Source organism: Microcebus murinus, chromosome 9 (genome assembly GCF_040939455.1).
Source record: "Microcebus murinus isolate Inina chromosome 9, M.murinus_Inina_mat1.0, whole genome shotgun sequence".
Lineage (NCBI taxonomy): Eukaryota > Metazoa > Chordata > Mammalia > Primates > Cheirogaleidae > Microcebus > Microcebus murinus.
Window position 1 is genome coordinate 82,346,495 of NC_134112.1, and position 20,844 is coordinate 82,367,338.

The window sequence follows — 20,844 nt, forward strand, 5'->3', positions numbered from 1 at the left end:
ACAGAAAGTTTCTTTACTTTGTTTATTGAAGAACTGGAGGAACATAAATATGTTTTGCCTACATAAAGTTAATGGCCTGTGATAAAGAATGTAGACTTTTAAGCAGCCTTCCATGTCGCTTGGCTTGGGAAACACTGGGTTAGTGTGCTAGACACCTGGCATGGGTTTGGAGGAAAAAGGTGGGCCTTCTTGGGCAGTGCCCGCCAAGTTGGACCACAGCCTCCACCGCCTACCCCTTCCCTCCTGCTCAATGTACACATCACAGCATCTGTGCTCAACTGTTTCTCCTTGGCTAGGGAGGGACTGGAGCCTGGGGGATGAGAGTGTGCTTTCCCGTCCTGGAGTCTAATTACCTGAGTTGGGCTTTTGGGTGGGGGAACTTTCTTTGACTACTGGGCCACACCATCTTAAGCCTCTGAGACCTCTTCCCGCACTCCCTACTCTCATATCATCTTGGTGGAAAGCATTGCTCTTTTGCCCAATGGCCAAGGCTGCCTCTCTGTGCCAGAAGCAAAGGAACGCTTGAAACAGTATGGAAACTTCAGACACTATGGGCTCTACGAAATAGAGCCTTCAATGGAGGCCGGTTTGCCAACAAATAAAATGTTTCTGCAAAAGTTAGGTGGTGCTGCTGTGGTTCTAGCAAATTGCTTGTTCTTTGAGATCTCTGGGTGCCATCTTGTTTCTCGGCCACTTTCCCTATTCCCTGGCAGATCCCCAGCCCCTTGAAACTCCCACAGAATTTTGATCACAGCTGAATTGCATCATTTATCACATTACTTGTTATCAGCTTATGTGTTTATCTCTACTGCTGGATTGGGAGCTACATGGAGTTCTTAACAGCAGCAGCAGCAGCAGCCGCAGCAATAATATAATGCTTCCTGTGTGCCAGGTGGTCTACTAAGTGCTTTCCACATATTAACTCATTTGGACCTCACACATTTCTCACGGTGTCTTGATATCTCCATCTCTGGCAACTCTTAAACATTCCATGGTGACTTTCAATTTAGATTTCTGTTCCTCTACTTAGAAGGAGTTTTGAAAAAAAAAAAACTAATTATTGGTTTAGAACACATCAGTCCCTTGGCAAAAATATTTATAATATTCATATAATAAGAACAGATTATGCAGAATAATAGCAGGATGTTTTTCTCATTTAGCCTGACATCAAGAGTATTTATTTGGCTTTTTATACTGTTAAATTAGAACACTCTATTTCTGTTTACTACAGTAGAATAACTATGTATTTTCCCTTTAAAAGATAAATTAGCTCTGTAAGCATTAATACTTTATAAAATTATATGTGGTTTTTTAAATACCATTTTAATACTATAAAACTTTTTGTTAAATAAACATGAGCAGATAGATCTAGATTCAAATTCTGATTCCACAATTTACCAACTCTGCAACCTTCAGCAAGCTCCTTAATCTTTCAAAGCTTTGGTTTTCTCACTGATAAAATTAGGATAATGATAGTTCTTTTAAAGGGTTATGATCAGAAGTAAAAAAATGTACAGTAAGAAGTTTTTTTTTTGTTTTTGTTTTTTTTTTTGTAACCAAAAACATTTGTACAATAAGAAGTTTAGCACAGCACCTGGCACAAAGCAATCAACAAATGTTTGCTTTTATTCATTCTTATCATCATTATTAGAAAATGTTGGGTTGGCAAACAGGACATAGAAATGAGCAAGATGCTATCCCTGTCCTCAAGGAGCTCAGCTATATCGTAGAAGAGACAAGACAGATCTGCAAATATCATTACAAGACAGTGTGACCAGTATAACTGGCGAAGTGTGGACAAGGGATAGAGACAGCACAGAGGAGAGAGTAGGAACATTTCATGGAAGGGTTGCAAAAGGATGTGACAAGTAAGTTGATTTTTGAAGAATGAATAAGAATTTTTTAGGTAACCAAAGTGGGAAAGGACATATTAGTAGCTGATAAGAACATGCAAAAAAATGTGGAGAAAAGAAACTCCAGGGTGTTTGGGAAGGAACTGCAATTAGCAATGCTTGGTCAGATTACGAAGTTTTGGGTAGTGGGAAAGATGGGCGTGGTAAGATAGAAGATTCTAGAAGAAGGCAGGGATCAGATTTTGAAGTGTTTTTGCATGCCTAGCTAAAGATCTGGAATTTAGCACCAGCAAAAGGGTGTCAGTAAAGAGTTGTTTGTGTTTGTTTGTTTTTTAAAGAGATGTGATCAGATTTTCATTTTAGAAAAATCATTTTGGCAGGTGTGTGAATGATAGATTAGAAAGGTGCGATGGTGGAGATCTGGAAGCCAATTAGGAGGCTGTAGTCCAGGTGACAGATCATGCCCTGAACAGGGGCAAAGGGCGGTAGGAATGGAGGACAGTAAGATTAATTCAACTGATATTTGGGAGGTAAGATGAAAAGGATGATGAGGAGGGAACTTGCTGGGATCTGTGCTCAAGCCTGCCTGACCCCTTGGCCCCATTTTGCTGTCACAGGAATTGGTGATACCTGTGTATGGTAGACTGGAGTAGATGGTATGCATTAGCCAAGACAGAGAATAAATATAGAAGGAAGCTTAGGTTCTGGGGACAGGGGTCAGTTTGTAGGGCGGGAAAGAGGAGTACAGACAGGGTAGTGAATGTAACGTAGTCCGTGTTGAGTATGAGGTGTCTGTGTGCCATCCATGCGAAGATGAATAGAAGGTAGGCAAAACACGGATCTGGTATGTAGGGTAAAGGGTAGGGCTGGAGATGTAGATTTGGGAGTCTGGAGGGTAGTTATGAGGTTAGGAGGATGGCTGAAATACGGAAAGCTCACCAAAGATCTTTACATAATTATTAACTATCAAAATATCGCTTCTTTGGCTTTCACGTTTCTTAAGTAAAAGTACTCAGATGAGACCATATACTATTTTATTCTCCTTCATCCAACGCCTCAGGCTACTGTCAAAGGCACAGCCTGCCGTTTCACACCCTTTGCCACAGGCGGCGCTGACGCCTGACAGGGAGGAGGCGGCAGCACATGCTGGACTCAGGGGCGAGGGCTTGTTCGCGGAGATGGCGACGCTCTAGCCCCGAGCCGGGTATTCAGTGGCTTGCCCGGGTCTTCCCTGGGGACTGGGTTAAGGCCGAGAACCTCTGGCCCCAGGAAGCGCATGCGCAGCCGATTCCCCCCAACATGGAGTCTTGTAGCCCAGGTCTTACCTGAATCAGGTAAGAGACCAGCGGGGAGGGAGTGGCCCCACCACCCACACCCTCGTCCTCGCAGCTCACTCCAAAAGTGGGGTTGGCTCCACTTGGCGTGTGTGGATAGTGTGCGTGGACCACACCAACCCTGGGACCAAGTGAATGCGCGTGGCCCAGGAGGGCGCGAGGCTGAGCTGGCGAGTGCAGGGCTCCCCTGGGGAGCGTGGGCGCCCACACGAGGGCCACGAGGGCGAGGGCCTCGCTTGTCCTCTGGCAGAACCTCGGGGTCCACGAGGACACACAAGCCAGCCAACCCTCGCCCGAGGCTTGACTCCTGCGACGTGGAGTCAATTCGGTTAGCCGGCTGGACCGTCCCCCCGGGCGTCGGGACTCGATGTCTCCCGAGGCTGCGCCTTCCCAGTTGGGCACAGCCTGGGCGGCTGGAAGTGTCGCAGGCGCACGGGTGTGACCGATTAGTGGAGGGAGAGGCGGGGGCCGCCCGGGCGGGTGCGGGGCGCGGCCGCTCGGCGGCTGCTCTCCTTCCCGGGTGGGAGCCGCAGGTGCAGGCGCTGCCGGGCGTGGGGTGGAACCCGCGCCGGAAACGCTAGGCCGGGGAGCTGCGGTGCTGGCGGGAGTGGGGGCCCTGCGGGACGGGGGTGGGCAGCTGAAGAAGGTGTGAGGTAATGAGAGCGACGGAGGAAAACTGAAACACCTGCTCCTGGGTTGACTCATCCAGGCTGGAGGAATAATCTCATGTGGAAAGTTAAAAAAAAAAAAGCGAGAAATAGTGTGCTTTAGCCCTTTCTTCCCCAGGCAGCTAGAAAATCGCTTGTCTGTTTGAAAGAAAGTAGCTGCTTTCCTTAGAGGACTGGTGAGGGACAAATGAGATAATATATGTGAGACGGTAAAGAGCTATAAAAATGCAAGATTTTATTATTTAATTAGAATCCTTCAACCTGTTTGTCTGTTTGGGTGGATATGATGTCCTCTAGATGTGAGATAGTGGAGCAGAGTTCCCCGTGCGGGATAATGGAGTGTGTGGAGTGATGCAGAGCGTGTGTGAACATACTTCATGGGTGCCCACCAATGCTGTAACCTATAGAAACACCTCTCTGTCATTGAGCTGCATCTGGATACGGGATAATTCTGCTCTGGTGCTTCCCTCCTCTACCGTTCATCTGTTGAGCTTTTTGCAGCCAAAGACTTTTACCCAAAAATGAACCTGAAAAGGGAGGAAGACACCAGTCACTTCAGGGATATATTCATTAAATTGATTCAGAGGGAAGTTGATTCCATTTTATTGACAATTTCTTCAGTTTGTCTTGCCGTCAGCGCGAAGCAGCATGTGGTACAGAATTCTGGGCTGAGGGACACACCTAGGGAAGCTGAGTTGTGGATTTGTCCCTTCAGTAGAAGGATCAGCTTGGCCATGTTCCAATATGTATCTGAGCCTTAGTTTCTATCTGATCCTTAGTTTCTATCAGACGGGGAAAAGATCTTGAAGGTCATTCTTTCACTCATGTACATGGAGCTTGCATACCTGCCACAGGGTTCCCCAGCCCCCAGGGACAAGAAACTTGTCACGTCCCAAAATGGCTGAGCCACCCGATCCCTCCAGACTGCCCTGACTGTTGGAAAATTCTTTATGTTGAATCGACATCTGTTTCTCTACAATTTGCACTCATTGGAGCCACACAGAATTAAATGTCTAATGTTGCTTCCACAAATATTTGAGGACTGCTAGCACATTTCCTTCTTCCATTTACTCTACAAGGCTTCTTTTCTTCAAACTAAACATGCCCAGTTATTTCAAACAGGGAGGCAGTGTGGGGTAGTGGAAAGAACGCCAGCGTGAGAGCCAGACACATCTGCGTTCACTTCCCAGTCCCTTCACATACTAATGATTAGCGCTCCAAGCTGCTGTATCTTTCTCTGAAATCTGTGAGTGAAAATACTCATCTAGCCAGGTTACCATGAGGATTAGGGATAAATTGGGTGAAGATCCATGCTCCTAGTAGGAGCTTAACATTTGAGAACTGTTACACCTTCAGTGACATGATTTGCAATTTATTTTAGTTGATCTTCTCTGAACACATTCCTGTTTGTCTATGTGTCTCTTAATATCTGCTCTGTAGAACAGAATGAAATACTTGCTGTGAAATGTAACCAGCAGACTAGAGTAGGATTAATTTATTTTGGGTACTTCTCCAAAGCCTACAATCCCAGGAGCTTTTTTTGGAGTCCTGTCACACTGACCCACTGCGTTTGTCAAGTAAAACCCCTTGGCTCTTTAACAGGTGATGCTGTTCAACCAAGTTTCTCCCATCAGGAACCTTTGCAGTTTATTTGAGTCTGTAATTATGGCTCTTGAAAGTAGCAGTCCCAGTCCTGTCCTGTTGTTTGCATAAATATCCTGTATTTGTCATATTATGGGTCTCAAACTGGGGTTAGAAAAATATGATTAGTGAACCGGTGGTACCAGCCGTTCCCATGCCATATTGCTGTGGTGCATCAGTGAGATAATAAATGCAGAGCTTTCTGTATGAAGTTTTGCACAAATCTGTGGTCTTATGATGTGGAACTGTGTTAGGATAGGAACAGGACGGGAATGTATGGTAAGTTACTGGAAATGCTGCATGTGGTGTCGGTCCCGGATCGCGTTTGTATGGGGGAACTGAAAGTGTGCGCCGAGAGCAAGCCAGAGGCAGGCTTTGGATTTATGTATGGTTGCATGTTTTCTCAGGGCTCCAAGTGTTTTATACCTAGGGTCAGATTCTCCCCCTGTGGAGGAAGCTCTGCTATGGAAGTAAATCAGGCACATTTAGAAGATTCGTTAACTCTTTGGCTGCTGGGGCATTATGGCCTGCATTTTCTCCCCCGACTTCCAACAGCAAATTCCATCCCGGCTTTAGCAGAGCTGATCTTTTTTTAGCTGACTTCTGCGTTTTCCCAACTCCCTGTCTTTGTGCTGGAGGTTCTTCAAACAGGAATGCTTTCTTCGCCTAACCAAGTTCTGGGTTCCGTGCCCATCTTAACCTCAATCCCTCCTTCAAGGAAGTTTTTCCTAACCACTCGGTCCAGAGGGAGGATTTCTCCTGAGCACCAGACTAAGAATTCCTGGTGTCTTCAGGAGCTTCCCTGGGGCGAGCCCCCTTCCCCAGGGCCTTAAACTGTTTCTCCTTTAGTCTCCATGTGTGAGCATGTTCTGTGGCCTTCAGAATAAGATCCTTTGTGGGCACTCACTCCATTAAATAGAAACTTGCCTTCAGCTTGGATGCTGGTACTTTTGGTCTGGTGAGAATGAAAGTGTGGGATTGTTTGTAGGACTCAAAAGTTTCCACTGACAATAAATATGAAAAATATATAATGCAAAGGCTGTTGTTACTGTTGTCATTCAAATAGGAAAGCTTTTACTCTGTCAGGAAGGACCAGTTTAAATTTGGGGAAGTAATTCTGTCTTTAAAAGGTGGTGGTGGTTAGTTAAAATAGGTAATCCTTGACTTGCAAAGGGACTAATTTAAATTTTAAGTAACCAATTAAGGGCATAAAAGGTTTAAATCCATCTGTGGCGTCTTATTTTCTTTAGGACAAATTCCAAACTCCCTAGGATGAAATACTCTTTCTAGCCTGATTTTTTTTTTTGCCTATTGGTGCCCCTGCCGAAAGGACTTGCCATTTCCCCCAAATGTGCTGTTCTGAGCCTCCCGGTGCTTTGCTAATGCCGTCCCCTCTGGCTGGAATGTTCTTTGTCTCTCTGGTAAATGTCTATTCATCATTCAAGACCACCCTTCCCCCTTCCCCTTAATTACTTCCTCCCCTGTGTGCCCTCAAATTCTTGTACTTATTCATGCAGTATTTATTAGGGGCCTGCTTTGTGGCCGGCACTGTGGCGGGCTCTGGAGATACAAAAGGTGAATAATACTTGGGCTCGGCCTTTGAGGACTTTACACGTTAGGGAGGAGGAGGCCAACCGGTCACAAAATGTTGCTAGGAAATTAAAAAGAAAATTTAAAAAGCGTCATTTCTTGTCTGTCTTCCCTTTCAGATGGCCAGCGTCTTGTTCTAGGGCAGGGACCATCTCTCATTCTTTTTGGACCCCCAGCTCTTAGCGCACTGTAGTGCTAAATAAGCATTTGTTTCATGAATGCTTTGACTGGGGGCAAGCAGACCCCAGTAGTATAGCCTGTAGTGTGCCACACATTCTGATGACACGCTCATATGTGTTTCTCCAGTGTCTGGTGGGTGGCTCCGAGATCCCCGTTAGGTGGCCTGAGATTCCCCGTTAGGTGGCCCGAGATCTCCGTTAGGTGGCCCGAGATCTCCGTTGGGTGGCCTGAGATCCCCGTTAGGTGGCCCGAGATTCCCCGTTAGATGGCCCGAGATCCCCGTTAGATGGCCCCGGGGCCGGCTGTTTGGGCTGCAGAGCCAGCAGAGCCCGCAGAGCCCGCGCGGCGGAGTGGTCCGGGCAGCGATGGAAGAGAGGCCTGCAGCGCCCCCTCTGGACCGAGCGGCGCCGGCCGGCTTCCTCGCTTGGTCGTTCGCAGCCCGCGCGCGTGCATCAGAATTTCAGTTCACAGCCAGAAAATGAACACAGACACCGTGATACTCTATGCTTTTCTTTTCAAAGGCGTAATAGATATCTTTTAAAGGATTATGGCTTAAAAAAATTCTTTCCCTTCTTCTTGTACCTCCAGAGCCCTTGCGTTGTGATGCTGTTGTTCGTGAATAAAGGGGAGCGCTGCTCCCCTGGCTGTGCCGACTGCTCCGCGCAGCACGGGACTGGCGCCTGGCCGGGAGGGCGCGAGGGCGCTGCGGCGGGCGTCTGGCATGCCGACCACGTCGCGCTGCTGCAAAGGAAACGTGCCCGTGCCGCGGCGCGGCAGCCCGCGGGAGAAACCACTTTTGGCAACTTTCGCTAGCTTTGCTCCGTAGTGGCCATCCCATGAATCGGCCCACCTGCTCGGCGGTGGGTAGAGCAGAGCTTGCTGTTACCTAGCCACTTGGTTGTGCCCTTGGTCATTGCCCGCAGTTAGGCGCTTAGGGGGTGTCGGGTGCTCGTGGCTTGCCGCTTTAGACGTGGGCACTCTCATGGTTCAGAACCCGCATTTCGGGCGTGCAATGGGAGCAGGTGCCACAGCTGGCACTCCTGAGCCCCGTCACTCCTGAGGTGGAGCGGCCACCCTCTGGGCTGGAGGTAGTCTATGAGGAGTGTTGGGGTATTGGGTTTGCTGGTTTTGGCCGCGGCAATATCTCGCCTGGGAAGGGTTTCCGCAGTAGAACCTTGAGTGGGGTTGAGGGTTTGCGAGGGAGCAGCCGGGGGAAGGGGGATCGACACCCCTGAAGGTGCCCCCTAAAGCTGCTGCAAAAGGGGCGTCCCATCATTGCAGCTGTGCTGGTGGCGAGGCAGCTGGGAGGGGCTCTGCGGCAAGCAGGCGGGAGGGGCACTGCGGCGCGGTGGGCGGGCCAGAGGCGGGGCGCGGGTGGGCTTTAAAAGTCGATGCCCGCTCGCTCTGCGCTGCAGCGGCCACCAGCACATCCCTTCGCGTACTGGCGGGCAGCGGCTGCACCGTGCCTCCTCCGCGGCAACCTCGCCCGGCGAGCGGAGTGCCGCAGCGCACGCCCGAGTGGCCGCTCGCTGCCGTCCGCGGCCACCCTGCGCTGGCTGTGGGCTGCGCCCCAGCCGCCTTCCGTACTGCATCGCTGCGGGCGCTGCGGGCGCCCAGTGCTCTGCAACGCTGCGGCGGGCATGGGATAACCCGGCCATGGTGCGCCGAGATCGTCTCCGCAGGTGGGTGCGCGGGTGGTGGCTGGCGTGCAGGGGGTGTGGCTGGCCGTCCCAGGACCAGGGTGCGGGCTGGCGGTGGGGACACCCCTTGCAGGAGCTGGGACTGCCTACCGGCGAAACCCCACGGAGCAGGCAGCACGCATTTCTGTCTTTGGAGCCCCGTCTGCCTGCTTGGGAGCGGGGTGTCACCCCTGCACGTAATAGACTATGTAGAACTCGGGATCGCCTTGATTTAGTATTTTCGGACCTTGATTACCCTGGCGCGATTTAGGATCTCTAGACCCAAGTATCACACCCGTGTGATTTACGATTTTTAGATCCCGGCATTGCCCAAGCACGATTTGGGACTTTTAGACCCAGGTATCACTGTGGCACGATTTAGGATTTCTAGACCTCGGCATCACCCAAGTATGATTTAGGATTTTTAGACCCCGCCATTGCCGTCTCATGACTTAGGATTTCTAGATACTAGCATTGCCCTAGTGCTATTTAGGCTTTTTAGACCCGGCCATTGTCCTGGCGCAATTTGGGATTTCCAGATCCCAGCACTGCCCTGGTGCGACTTACGATTTTTAGACCCCGGGTACCGGGCTGGCGTGCCGCGGCGCGACTTAGGATTTCAAGACCCCGGGTATCGCGCGACTTAGGATTTCGAGACCCCGGGTATCGCGCGATTTAGGATTTCGAGACCCCGGTATCACTGTGGCGCGATTTAGGATTTTAAGGCGCCAGTATCGCCACCAGAGCGCGGCTTAGGATTTTGAGACCTGGCTATCGCTGTGGCGCAGTTATGATCATAAGATCCCAGTATCTCAGTGGCGTGATTACCGCAGTGCGATTTAGGATTTCAAGACCCGGGCATTTCGGTGGCGCGATTTAGGATTTCGAGACCCCGGGTATTGCGGTGGTGCGATTTAGGATTTTAAGACCCTTGTATCGCAATGGTGATCACCGCAGCGTGATTTAGGATTTTGAAACCTGGGTATCGCTGTGGCGCAGTTTATGTTCATAAAAGATCCCAGTATCCCAGTGGCGTGATTACTGCTGGGCGACTTAGGATTTCGAGACTCCGGGCATTTCGGTGGCGCGATTTCGAGACCCCGGGGTATAGCAGTGGCGCGATTTAGGATTTTAAGACCCCAGGTATCTTAGTGGCGTGATTACCGCAGTGCGATTTAGGATTTTGAGACCCTGGGCATTGCGGTGGCGCGATTGAAGATTTTAAGACCCCAGCATCGCAATGGTGCGATCACCGGAGCACTTAGGATTTCGAGACCCAGGATATCGCGGTGGAGCGATTTAGGATTTTAAGACCCCAGGTATCTTAGTGGTGTGATTGCCGCAGCGGGATTTAGGATTTTGAGACCCCGGGCATTGCGGTGGCGCGATTTAGGATTTTGAGACCCCGGGCGTTGCGGTGGCGTGATTTAGGATAAGACCCCAGCATCTCAATGGTGTGATCACCCGAGCATGATTTAGGATTTTGAGACCCCGGGTATTGCGGTGGCGCGATTTGTGATCTTAAGACCACAGTATCTTAGTGGCGTGATTACCGCAGCGCGACTTAGGATTTCGAGACCCCGGGCATTGCGGTGGCGCGATTTAGGATTTTAGGACCCCAGTATCGCAATGGTGTGATTACCGCAGCGCGACTTAGGATTTCGAGACCCCGGGCATTGCGGTGGCGCGATTTAGGATTTTAAGACCGCAGTATCGCAATGGTGTGAGCACCGCTGCGCGACTTAGGATTTCTGAGACCTGGGATGTAGCGGTGGTGTGAGTAACCGCATGCATGTGACTAGAACTTGAGTGCAGTGCCGTGCCGGATCACCGCGGCGTTAAGTATTTTTTAGATTTCACTACGGAGAAGCGCAATTAAGAATGGTTATGTGACCAAAGTGCCACACTGTTAACACCAGAATCGTTTGCATTGGTTTAGCTGGTTTGCAAAGTAGTTCAGCTCGCGGTGATGCAGTAAGGTGGGTGGCAGGTTTGGTGGTATTAATTTAGATGAATGTATTTTTTCCGGTTTACAAGAGAAAGAAATCAAGGCTCAGAAATATCCAGAATGTTTGTTACTGGAGCTTGCTGAATTTATTACCTCAACTCATGGCTCATCAAATAATGGGCACTTTGGACAAAAAAAAATATTTCTTTAATCCATTTTGCTTACTGACTCCCAGATTGCTTGACTACTAAAAACCCTAAAATGTCTTTGGGACATTTTGACTGAGGTAAAATAAGACAAAAATCAGCCCCCTGAGGAGGCTGTTGCGTCTTTGCTTTCTTGGAGTAAAAGGAGGGTGTGGAGGGTGGAGTGTACCGGACCCCCCCCCCCCAGCCTTCCCTGCTTGCGGCTATGGCAGCCCCTCTCTAGCTGTTTGCTGAGTCACTGCAGAGCTTCAGCGCTGGAGACGGTGGACAGTGGAGTGACGAAGTGCGCACGAAGTGCGCACGTGAAATGAATGGACAGGTGTAGGACTGGTGGTGCCGAGAAAATGATCCACAAAACCCAAAGCTTTTTGTCATCTGACCTTGCAAGGCGGTATTGGGATGAAGCCTGCTACTGTTGTGGGGTGAAAATTGTGATATGACCATCATGTCCTGGCACTTTTAAAAATCATTTCTAGTATTACCTTGAAAGGTAGAACCGAAATAATTTGTTTTATGGACAGATATTTTGGAGAAAAAAAGAAATGACTGCCCGTGATTAAAATGCCTTACAAAATAGTGCCTTAAAAATAGTCTGGGGAGTTGAGATTCTTTAAGTGACATGGTTATTTTATCACTGTGGAACCACAGATTTATTTATTTTTAGAGTTTAAAAAGTATTTTTCGAGTTGGATTAATTAGTGATGGATGGGGATTGTGGCATGGGTGTGTGTCCAGACAGAAAGCCATTTCCACCAGGGCTTTAGCAATTAATTTCCTTTATTGATAGCTATATTTTCTTGACAGCTCTCATTTTAGTTTTGGAGGGTATATTTCCATTCTGGCTGTTTTGAGAGAATTTTCACTCTACTGACAACTCTTTCCCTGGTGACCATGAGGAGTCAGGAAACTGTTTCTAATTCCTGTTTAGCACTCACCCCTTGTCAATGTGGATAAATTGACCTGGGACCTTTGAAGTCCTGGGCATGGTAAGGTTTGGTATACAAATCAGTGGGTTCCTTCCAAAGAAAAAAAAACCAATTCCCACATGCTGCCTATGAGGTCTGCCTTATTAAAGGGGGGAGAAGAGGGTACTATGAATTAAATAAATTGGTACTTCCTCAAGAGTCTGCTAATAAATGCAAAAATGTAATCTGCTGCTCTGACCTCTCAAGAGATTAGACAGTCAGGGTCATGACAAAGCTGCTTATGTTGGAATATACAGTGCAGCTATCTTTTCACTTCTCAGATTCTTTCTCAGACTCTCAAACCTGAGCAGTTTCTCAGCCCAAATCCAGATAGTAATACTAAACTGGGGTTCACTTGGGCAGGAGGGTTGATAAAGGAACTGTTAAAAATCAGGAGCAGCTCTCTGCTTAAGAACATGATAAGTTACTATGGGTATTATTATTATTATTTTTAACATCAGGTAGCACATTTCAGACATTTTCCTGGTGGGGGCTGGTGGGCAGGTGGTAGAGCTTTTAGAGTAAATATGAATGAAATTGTTTTCTCCCCTGGGAAACCTTGATAAGAGCTAACTAATGAAAGGGTATAGAAGTTACCTTCCTTTGATTTACATAAAGCCCTTCAGTAGGTGTGGGAAGAGCAGAAGGAGGAGGGCTAAGGGTTAAAATAGGGGAGCAGAGGTAGAAGATTACATATTGATATAAGTTTATTTTCCTTAAAATTAGAATGGTGAGCAATTGTGGTGATTGCCACAGCAGGCAGAGGTGCTATCACATTCTTGGTAAACTCTCTGCCTTGGTTCACACAGCCAGCCAGCAAGGTAGTCATCGCATGGTACAGAAATTTCCCACCCCATCTTACCAGTTTTGGGCTCGTAGATGAGTGTAACTGCTTACGGGTTCTCTGCTTTTCCTCCAGGATGCGGGAGTGGTGGGTTCAGGTGGGGCTGTTGGCTGTGCCCCTGCTCGCGGCGTACCTGCACATCCCGCCCCCTCAGCTTTCCCCTGCCCTTCACGCATGGAAGGCTTCAGGCAAATTTTTCACATACAAGGGACTGCGCATCTTCTACCAAGGTAAGACCTGGACTATTGGAACACCTGCACGTGTAGGTCCCAGCGGGCTTGGCTGAGGTACTTATTTTGTGTCCTTCGTGATAGAGGGTAGTAACCCCCGTTTCTGTGTGGTGCGTTTGAAGGAATGGACTAATTCCACTCATTTACTCAATTGTGGGGAAACAAAACTACTGGGAGGGTGGGGTGTGGAACTGAGATTCTACTCTGTAGGCTTGACTTTTTAGTATAATTTTTCTTTATAGCCTGATTTGTATCCATATATTACTGTTTTTGAGGTTCAGGTAATATATCCAATATTCCTAGAACTAACCACCATTGGTTCTGTCCCCCTACCATCTCTGATTTCATTTTATAAAACTGTTTGTTCTATGAAGACTTAAATGTGATTTTAGTCTTATACCATTGTATAAATTACTTTGCTAATGATTATTATGATGGCTACTTATCAAGTAGTTACTTACTATATGTCAGACACTGAGTTATGTTTTCAGCTTTCGCTGTTAAATCTTTACAGCAGCACTTGGAGATAGGTGGTGTGCCATTAACCTCATTTTATAGGTGAAGAAACCAAGAAACAGATTGGAAAAGATTTCTTTTGGGCGGGGGTCAAGAGCAATAACGAAAAATGTTTGTCATAAACCGTTTTTCATTATTGCTCCTGACCTCCTCTCATTTGCTATATTCAGTTAAGTAAGTATATAATTTTCTTTATGTTGGTGTGGGTTGTTTCCTTTTTTTTTTAATGTTTTAAAAAATTAACGTTGTATATACAGCTTATTTTTTCCTTACACTTTCAAACTATACTACTTGACTAAATGGAATGATTTTCTTTGCATAGATTTTCAAGAATAATACTCTTAAGCTAAAGTATATAATCTTAATTGCTCTTAAATTATTTTTGAAAATCTTATCAAATTTTCATGCCACTGGCAGTATATAAATGTGTCAGTTTTAATCCAGTACTAAGGCTAATACTGTCTAAATGTTTGCCTAATTTAAAAGATGTTTAATTAATTCCATATTGTCATATGCATTAAAAAATGTTCATGTCTATGTTGATTAACTCTTTTTTATAGTTGACATAATTTTGTAATAGTTTTGAGTATTATGCTTTTGATATTGGATCGGGTCTCTGCTGAAATAAAAAGTGCTAGACAAACAGCATGTTTAAGTTGTTTGTCGGGAAGAGTTGCCATATTTTAGAGAATTTTTGTGATGCCATTATTGATAAGGTACAAAGAATTTGTGCTTATATGAGGGATTGTATATGTCTTACAGTGAAAGTTTACTTTTTACTGTGAAAAACAACTTGCATATTGATATTAATACATAATAAACGGAGAAATGGGGATATACTTTTTAAAAAACATTTAGGTGAAAGTAAGCAAGCTGCCTTTTTCACAATGTGCTTTTTACAATTTTTTAAAATATACAATTAAATGGAGAAAGTGCTTGTTACCTAAAGCAGTAAACTTGCATTTTATTATTTATTTGTTTATTATGTTGCCTAGGCTGGACTTGAACTCCTGGGATCAAATGATCCTTTGTCGTCAGCTGAGTAGCTGGGACTATAGGCGTGTGCCACTGTGCCCAGCTTAAGCTCCCATTTTACAAAGTGTCTTTTTTTTGAGACCGGGTCTTGCTCTGTTCTCTTGGGCTAGAGTACAGTGGTGTGATCATAGCTCACTGCAACCTCAAACTCCTGGGCTCAAGTGATCCTCCTGCCTCAGCCTCCCAAATAGCTGGGACTATAGGCACATGCCATCATACCTGGCTAATTTTTATATTTTTTATAGAGACAGGGTCCCACTTTTGCTTAGGCTCATCTTGAACTCCTAGCCTGAAGCAATCCTCCAGCCTCAGCCTCCCAAAGTGCTGGGATTATAGGTGTGAGCCACTGCACCCGGCCAAAATATATCATTTTTTGTTTGTTTGTTTTTGAGACAAGGTCTCACTTTGTTGCCCAGGCTAGAGTGAGTGCCGTGGCATCAGCCTAGCTCACAGCAACCTCAAACTCCTGGGCTCAAGCAATCCTTCTGCCTCAGCCTTCCGAGTAGCTGGGACTACAGGCATGCGCCACCATGCCCGGCTAATTTTTTCTATATATATTAGTTGGCCAATTAATTTCTTTCTATTTATAGTAGAGACGGGGTCTTGCTCAGGCTGGTTTCGAACTCCTGACCTTGAGCAATCCGCCCGCCTCGGCCTCCCGGAGTGCCAGGATTACAGGTGTGAGCCACCGCGCTCGGCCTAAAATATATCATTTTAATGTTATTAATTTGGTCACAATTTGTTGTCCTTTGTACTAGTTACTTAGATTTTACTATCTTCAAGGTTATTTTTATAGGAATTTGGCCTAATTGATCTCTCTCCTCCTTCCAGACTCTGCAGGTGTGGTTGGAAGCCCGGAGATAGTTGTGCTTTTACACGGCTTTCCAACATCCAGCTATGATTGGTACAAGGTAATGAAGTCAGATATTTAGGTCCTACTATGTCTTTAAAAATCCATAATCAAGGATTTTGTTATCAGTGGTAGAAGGCTCTTGTAAATCTGAATTGCTTAATAAAATAGCATTTAATGTGGAACTGTTTCTTATTTACTGTAAGGGAGGAAAAAAATCTTTGGTAATCTGGAAAAGGGTTATTTACAAGTTATCTTCCCTCAATAGAGATTAAGTACTAGAAATAAAGCACTTTCCAATAGGATCATCTCTGGAGCCTGTGGTGGTTTCATGAGGTTTTCTCTCTTTATCGAAGTCTGTGAGGCTGAGATAGGGATGAAGAAGCTTCAGTGGTGCTCTAGGTTGGGGGGAAGTGGGGGGTAGGGGCAGGAGCAGAAAGTCCAAATTATCCTTTCCTTTTTGTAGATTTGGGAAGGTCTGACCTTGAGGTTTCATCGAGTGATTGCCCTTGATTTCTTAGGCTTTGGCTTCAGTGACAAACCGGTAAGCAGCACCTGCCACCTGGGGGTGGCAGGGATATGGAGAAGAGGGGTCAGGCTGGCAGAGAGATCTGTATTTATGACTTCATCCTATATATCTGGGCTTTCTTTTCCTCAGAGACCACATCATTACTCCATATTTGAGCAAGCCAGCATCGTCGAAGCGCTTTTGCGGCATCTGGGGCTCCAGAACCGTAGGATCAACCTTTTGTCTCACGATTATGGAGATATTGTTGCTCAGGAGCTGCTCTATAGGTCAGTGAAGCACTAGCTTAAGATGCTAGGAAAGTAAATTGTTCTTTGACTCTTTCTTTCCCTTTTCTCCCTTGGCTGCTGCATTGGTGTAAGACCACGTAGCCACATGTGTGTTTCCTCATCTCCTGTTCTAGGTACAAGCAGAATCGATCTGGGCGGCTTACCATAAAGAGTCTGTGTCTGTCCAATGGAGGTAATTACTTTGGCGGTAGGTGGAAAGTGGGGTGTAGCCTAGAAGGACCACCTTTAGATATCATGTGACATCTAAATGGTAATCTGATGATATTGCAAGTAGATACAATTAAACTAAGGGATCTTTACCTTTTTTTGTGCTGTGGAGTGCTTTGGTGGTCTGATTAGATTGTGGACCTTTCTCAGAATGTGTTTTTTCTTTTTTGAGACAGAATCTCACTCTGTTGCCTGGGCTAGAGTGCCTAGCTCACAGAAACCTCAAACTTCTGGGCTCAAGTGATCCTACTGCCTCAGCCTCCTGAGTAGCTGGGACTACAGGCATGTGCCACCATGTCTGGCTAATTTTTTTCTATATGTTTTTAGTTGTACAGCTAATTTCTTTCTATTTTTAGTAGAGACGGGGTCTCGATCTTGCTCAGGCTGGTCTTGAACTCCTGAGCTCAAATAATCCTCCTGCCTCAGCTTCCCAGAGTGCTAGGATTATAGACATGAGCCACTGCACCCAGCCTCTCAGAATGTTTTTTAATACATAAAATTAAAAGGATTACAAAGGAAAGTGATGTTATTTTGACATACAGTCAATAAAAAGCTGCATATAGTAATATATGCTTCATTTTCAATGCATTAGATAGCAAGATCTAGTGGAAGGTCTAGTAACAACTATGATTAGAAGTAGTAGCACATAGATAGTTGTGAACAGGGTAAAAAAAATAAATTTTTAATAAAGTTAAACAATTTTTAAAAGTTTATTGAAAAAAATAAATAGAAGTAGTGAGAAGTGTAAATGCTGTTTTGCAATATTTGTAATAACTGCAATGGATTATGAAAGTATTGGATTTTGAAGATATAGAATAAAGCCACAGGTGTTAGTACAGCAAGTCCTCACGTAACAGTTTTCATAGGTTCTTGGAAATTATGACTTCAAGTAAAACATAATGAAACCAGTTTTTTCCCTTCTCATTAATGTTATAATGAAATGCTGTTATTTGAGGACCTGGTGTACATGGTTTCACTTGAAGTCACAGTTTCCAAGCACCTATCGATGACATTAAGTGAGGGCTTAAACATATTAGATTCTTAAACGCCTAATTGTTGGCATGCCAAGCTTCAGTTAGAAATTAGTGAATCACTGATTAGGCCTTTTGGACAGCCAGCCTGTAAATCCATAAATTCCCAAATGTCCCTGAATGCCTTAAGAACAGATTGGGAAAGGAGTCTGTCCCTTTAACAGCTATGCTCATAGCTCTTCTGTTGACTCTGACGAAAAATGGAAAAGGAAAAACTAGGTTTTTTTTTTTTAGGACCTATGCTTATTGAAAAACCTGTTTTTTTCCCTTGCAGCCCAAATCATTAATAACACTTTTGTTCTGAGCAATGGGGGGAAACGCTAAGGGGAGTCAGAGCCTACTCATCAGCATTAACAATGACCATATAAATTACTTCTCCCATTTCTCTACCTTTAAAATGAGAAAAGTAATTCTAGTGGTATATAATTTGACCAGTCCAAACACAGAATTCCCTAGAGAAGTAATTAGATGACTATACTAAGTTTTTATCTGTAATTCTGTTTTAGCAGTAAAAGCCCCAAAGGTGACAGTGAATAGGGTGGATGATCTCTGATAACGAGGTTGCCCTTGACCTAAAGTTGTAGGTAAATGACTAAGTCTTTTCTTCTACAGGTATTTTTCCTGAGACTCACCACCCTCTCCTACTCCAAAAGGTTGGCTACTTCATTGAATAGATCTTTTTTTTTTTTTTCTATTTTCAGTTGGCCAATTAACTTTTTTTTTTTATTTTTAGTAGAGACGGGGTCTCGCTCTTGCTCAGGCTGGTCTTGAACTCCTGAGCTCAAACGATCCACCCGCCTCGGCCTCCCAGAGAGCTAGGATTACAGGCGTGAGCCACCGCGCCCGGCCTGAATAGATCTTTAGTTTTAAGATTTGTGCTGACATAATGCTGGGACCTTCTAAGGGCCACACCTCTTGTAATGGGCCATAGTTAAAACTGTCTTCCCTGTGATTAATATGAAGTTAGTTTTTCCCTTCTTAGACAAATAAAGCAAAGTAATTGGCCCCTGCATAAAACCTAAAGCTATTTCTGAGAATAAGAGATCAACAAATATTTAGAGAAATATAGCTCTGGAGAGATTTGTGTCATAAGAATTGATGTTTGAACAAATTTGGATCCTAATCTAAACTTGAATATATCAGAGTAAAATTAAATCTTAGGGATTTAGTGAAATGTAGAAACGTAATCTTAAGTGAAATTAGAAATAGATTTGTCTTCCAGGAGAGAAGGATGTGGGTAGGTCAAATAAAAACCAAAAACCAAACTACCAAACCTTTGAGTAGGAGGAGATATGGCTAAATTCCTCTTTCAGTTCCTAGTATAAAATCTATTGTCCCGGTGAGTTGTCTTTCTCTGGATTCTTAATCTTTACTTCCACTTACTCCCCCACAGCTACTCAAAGATGGAGGCGTGCTGTCACCCATCCTCACACGGCTGATGAACTTCTTTGTATTCTCTAGAGGGTAAGTCGTTGTCAGAGATTGACTGTGGCCTTGGAACAATGTAGCGAAAAGTTGTTGCCATTACAATTCTGGGCCACATCCTAGGGTTTGTATTTTAAAGCTAAGGTGTTGGCCACTTGCCAGGGAAAGAGTAGAAGGAATTCATAAATCAGGTATGGGTCAGACTGCAATGGCCTCTGAGGTTCCAGTCACATTTAACATTCTGAGTTCTCCTTATGCTTATCTTCCTGCATTTTGGACTCTTTCAGTCTCACCCCTGTCTTTGGGCCGTACACTCGGCCCTCTGAGAGCGAACTGTGGGACATGTGGGCAGGGATCCGCAACAATGACGGGAACTTAGTCATCGACAGGTAAGAAATTATCCTTGCTTTGATTTCCAGAGCAGCTTTTTTTGGAGAGTGGGGAAAGATGCAGGATTGCTTGTTCTGTTCCTTGCTGGCTTGTTCCCTATCACAGGAAGGTTGGTTATGACCTATGAGGCAAACCAAAAACAGTACTTTCTAAGAAGAAAGAGATTGAGAATAGAGCGAGTCCTGAGCCTAAGCCATGTGGCACAAAAGTTTAGACAAACAGCTGTAAATTCTATTGCTAATTGAGTTTACAACTGACAGATTGATTTTGGCAAATCCTTCTTTGGACTTTTTGTTAATAGTAAATACGTAAATATTTAGTTTAATCATAGTTGTGAAAGAAGCTTACTGCCTCTCTCAAAGTACAAAGCTTTTCCTTTTGCAAATCTTTTCTGTAGCAACAGGACTGAGAGGGCAGACCTCTCTGTCTTGTACAGAGAATTCCAGTGCCTTGATATAAATGAGAATTTAATTGCTTTCAAGGAGGGATCTAGAAATGGTGATATCTGTAACTACTTGAAATAAGGCTCTTTTTGCCACCTTGGGTCAGTGTAGCTTCTAATGCTTTTACTGATGGCTTTGCTAGGAAATGTGTGTTAGAGGGAGCCATTCTTCCTTCTCACCTCTATCCCCCCATGGGATCCCTGAAGATTCATTTTAATATTAAACATATTTTTTAATATTAAAAAAAATTGAAAAACAAGACTATTTTAAAAATTCTCTTATATTTTCCTTTTCAAAAAGTAAATACGGTTTCTAAGAGGTAATTCCACAGTTTTTTGAGGTTCACAATAATAACTGTCCTGGATTTGCCAGGCAGAATAATTAGAATACAAGAGTTTCAGTTCTACAATGTGGATATGACATTTTACACTGTAGGAAGAGAAATGCTTTCTGTTTTATCTGTGGTCAGATGAAGTGCCGAGGATAAAGCTTTGTGCTCATAAACTTCTGCATTTAGAATTTTAGAGATGTCAACATTAGAGATCATATACCTGAATCCTCTTGTTTTAAAAATAAGAAATGTAGCTGGACCTGGTGGTGCGCACCCATAGTCCCAGCTACTGGGGAGAAGGCTGAGGTGGGAGGCTCGCTTGAGCCCAGGAGTTTGAGGCTGCAGTGAGCTATGATCACAATGAATAGCCATTGTACTTCAGCCTGGGCATCATAGTGAGACCCATCTCTTAAAAAAACCAAAAATGAGGAAACTGAGGAAAAGATGTGTGTCATATGTTTGAGTCACAGAGCTAGTTAGTGGCAGAGCCAAAATTGGAACCTCAGACCCAGGCTTTAGTCACATACGATCCAAAACAACTTTCTACCTTCATATTAATAGATCTCATTCCTGCTTAATAAACACACAGTACTGTTAATCTTACATTGATCACTGCCATAGCTACATGGTTGTTGACTCTAGAGATTAACATAAATGGATAA

At 45.0% G+C, this 20,844-nt stretch overlaps 1 protein-coding gene across 2 annotated transcripts in view; it reads left to right on the top strand.

Annotated features, from left to right (window-relative positions):
- Window positions 1-2,961: 2,961 nt before the first annotated feature.
- MEST (mesoderm specific transcript) overlaps window positions 2,962-20,844 on the top strand; it is a 32,338-nt gene continuing 14,455 nt past the window's right edge. The window contains exons 1-9 of one of the 2 annotated variants that reach the window (XM_076006615.1): window positions 2,962-3,187; window positions 12,984-13,138; window positions 15,521-15,600; window positions 16,006-16,083; window positions 16,198-16,334; window positions 16,469-16,527; window positions 18,206-18,246; window positions 18,987-19,057; window positions 19,306-19,407. In XM_076006615.1, the coding sequence (XP_075862730.1) occupies window positions 12,985-13,138; window positions 15,521-15,600; window positions 16,006-16,083; window positions 16,198-16,334; window positions 16,469-16,527; window positions 18,206-18,246; window positions 18,987-19,057; window positions 19,306-19,407 (722 nt within the window). In that variant the 5' untranslated portion in view covers window positions 2,962-3,187; window position 12,984. Of the gene's footprint in view, window positions 3,188-8,731; window positions 8,949-12,983; window positions 13,139-15,520; window positions 15,601-16,005; window positions 16,084-16,197; window positions 16,335-16,468; window positions 16,528-18,205; window positions 18,247-18,986; window positions 19,058-19,305; window positions 19,408-20,844 lie in introns of those variants that run through there. The other variant, XM_076006614.1, reaches the window with a different exon arrangement.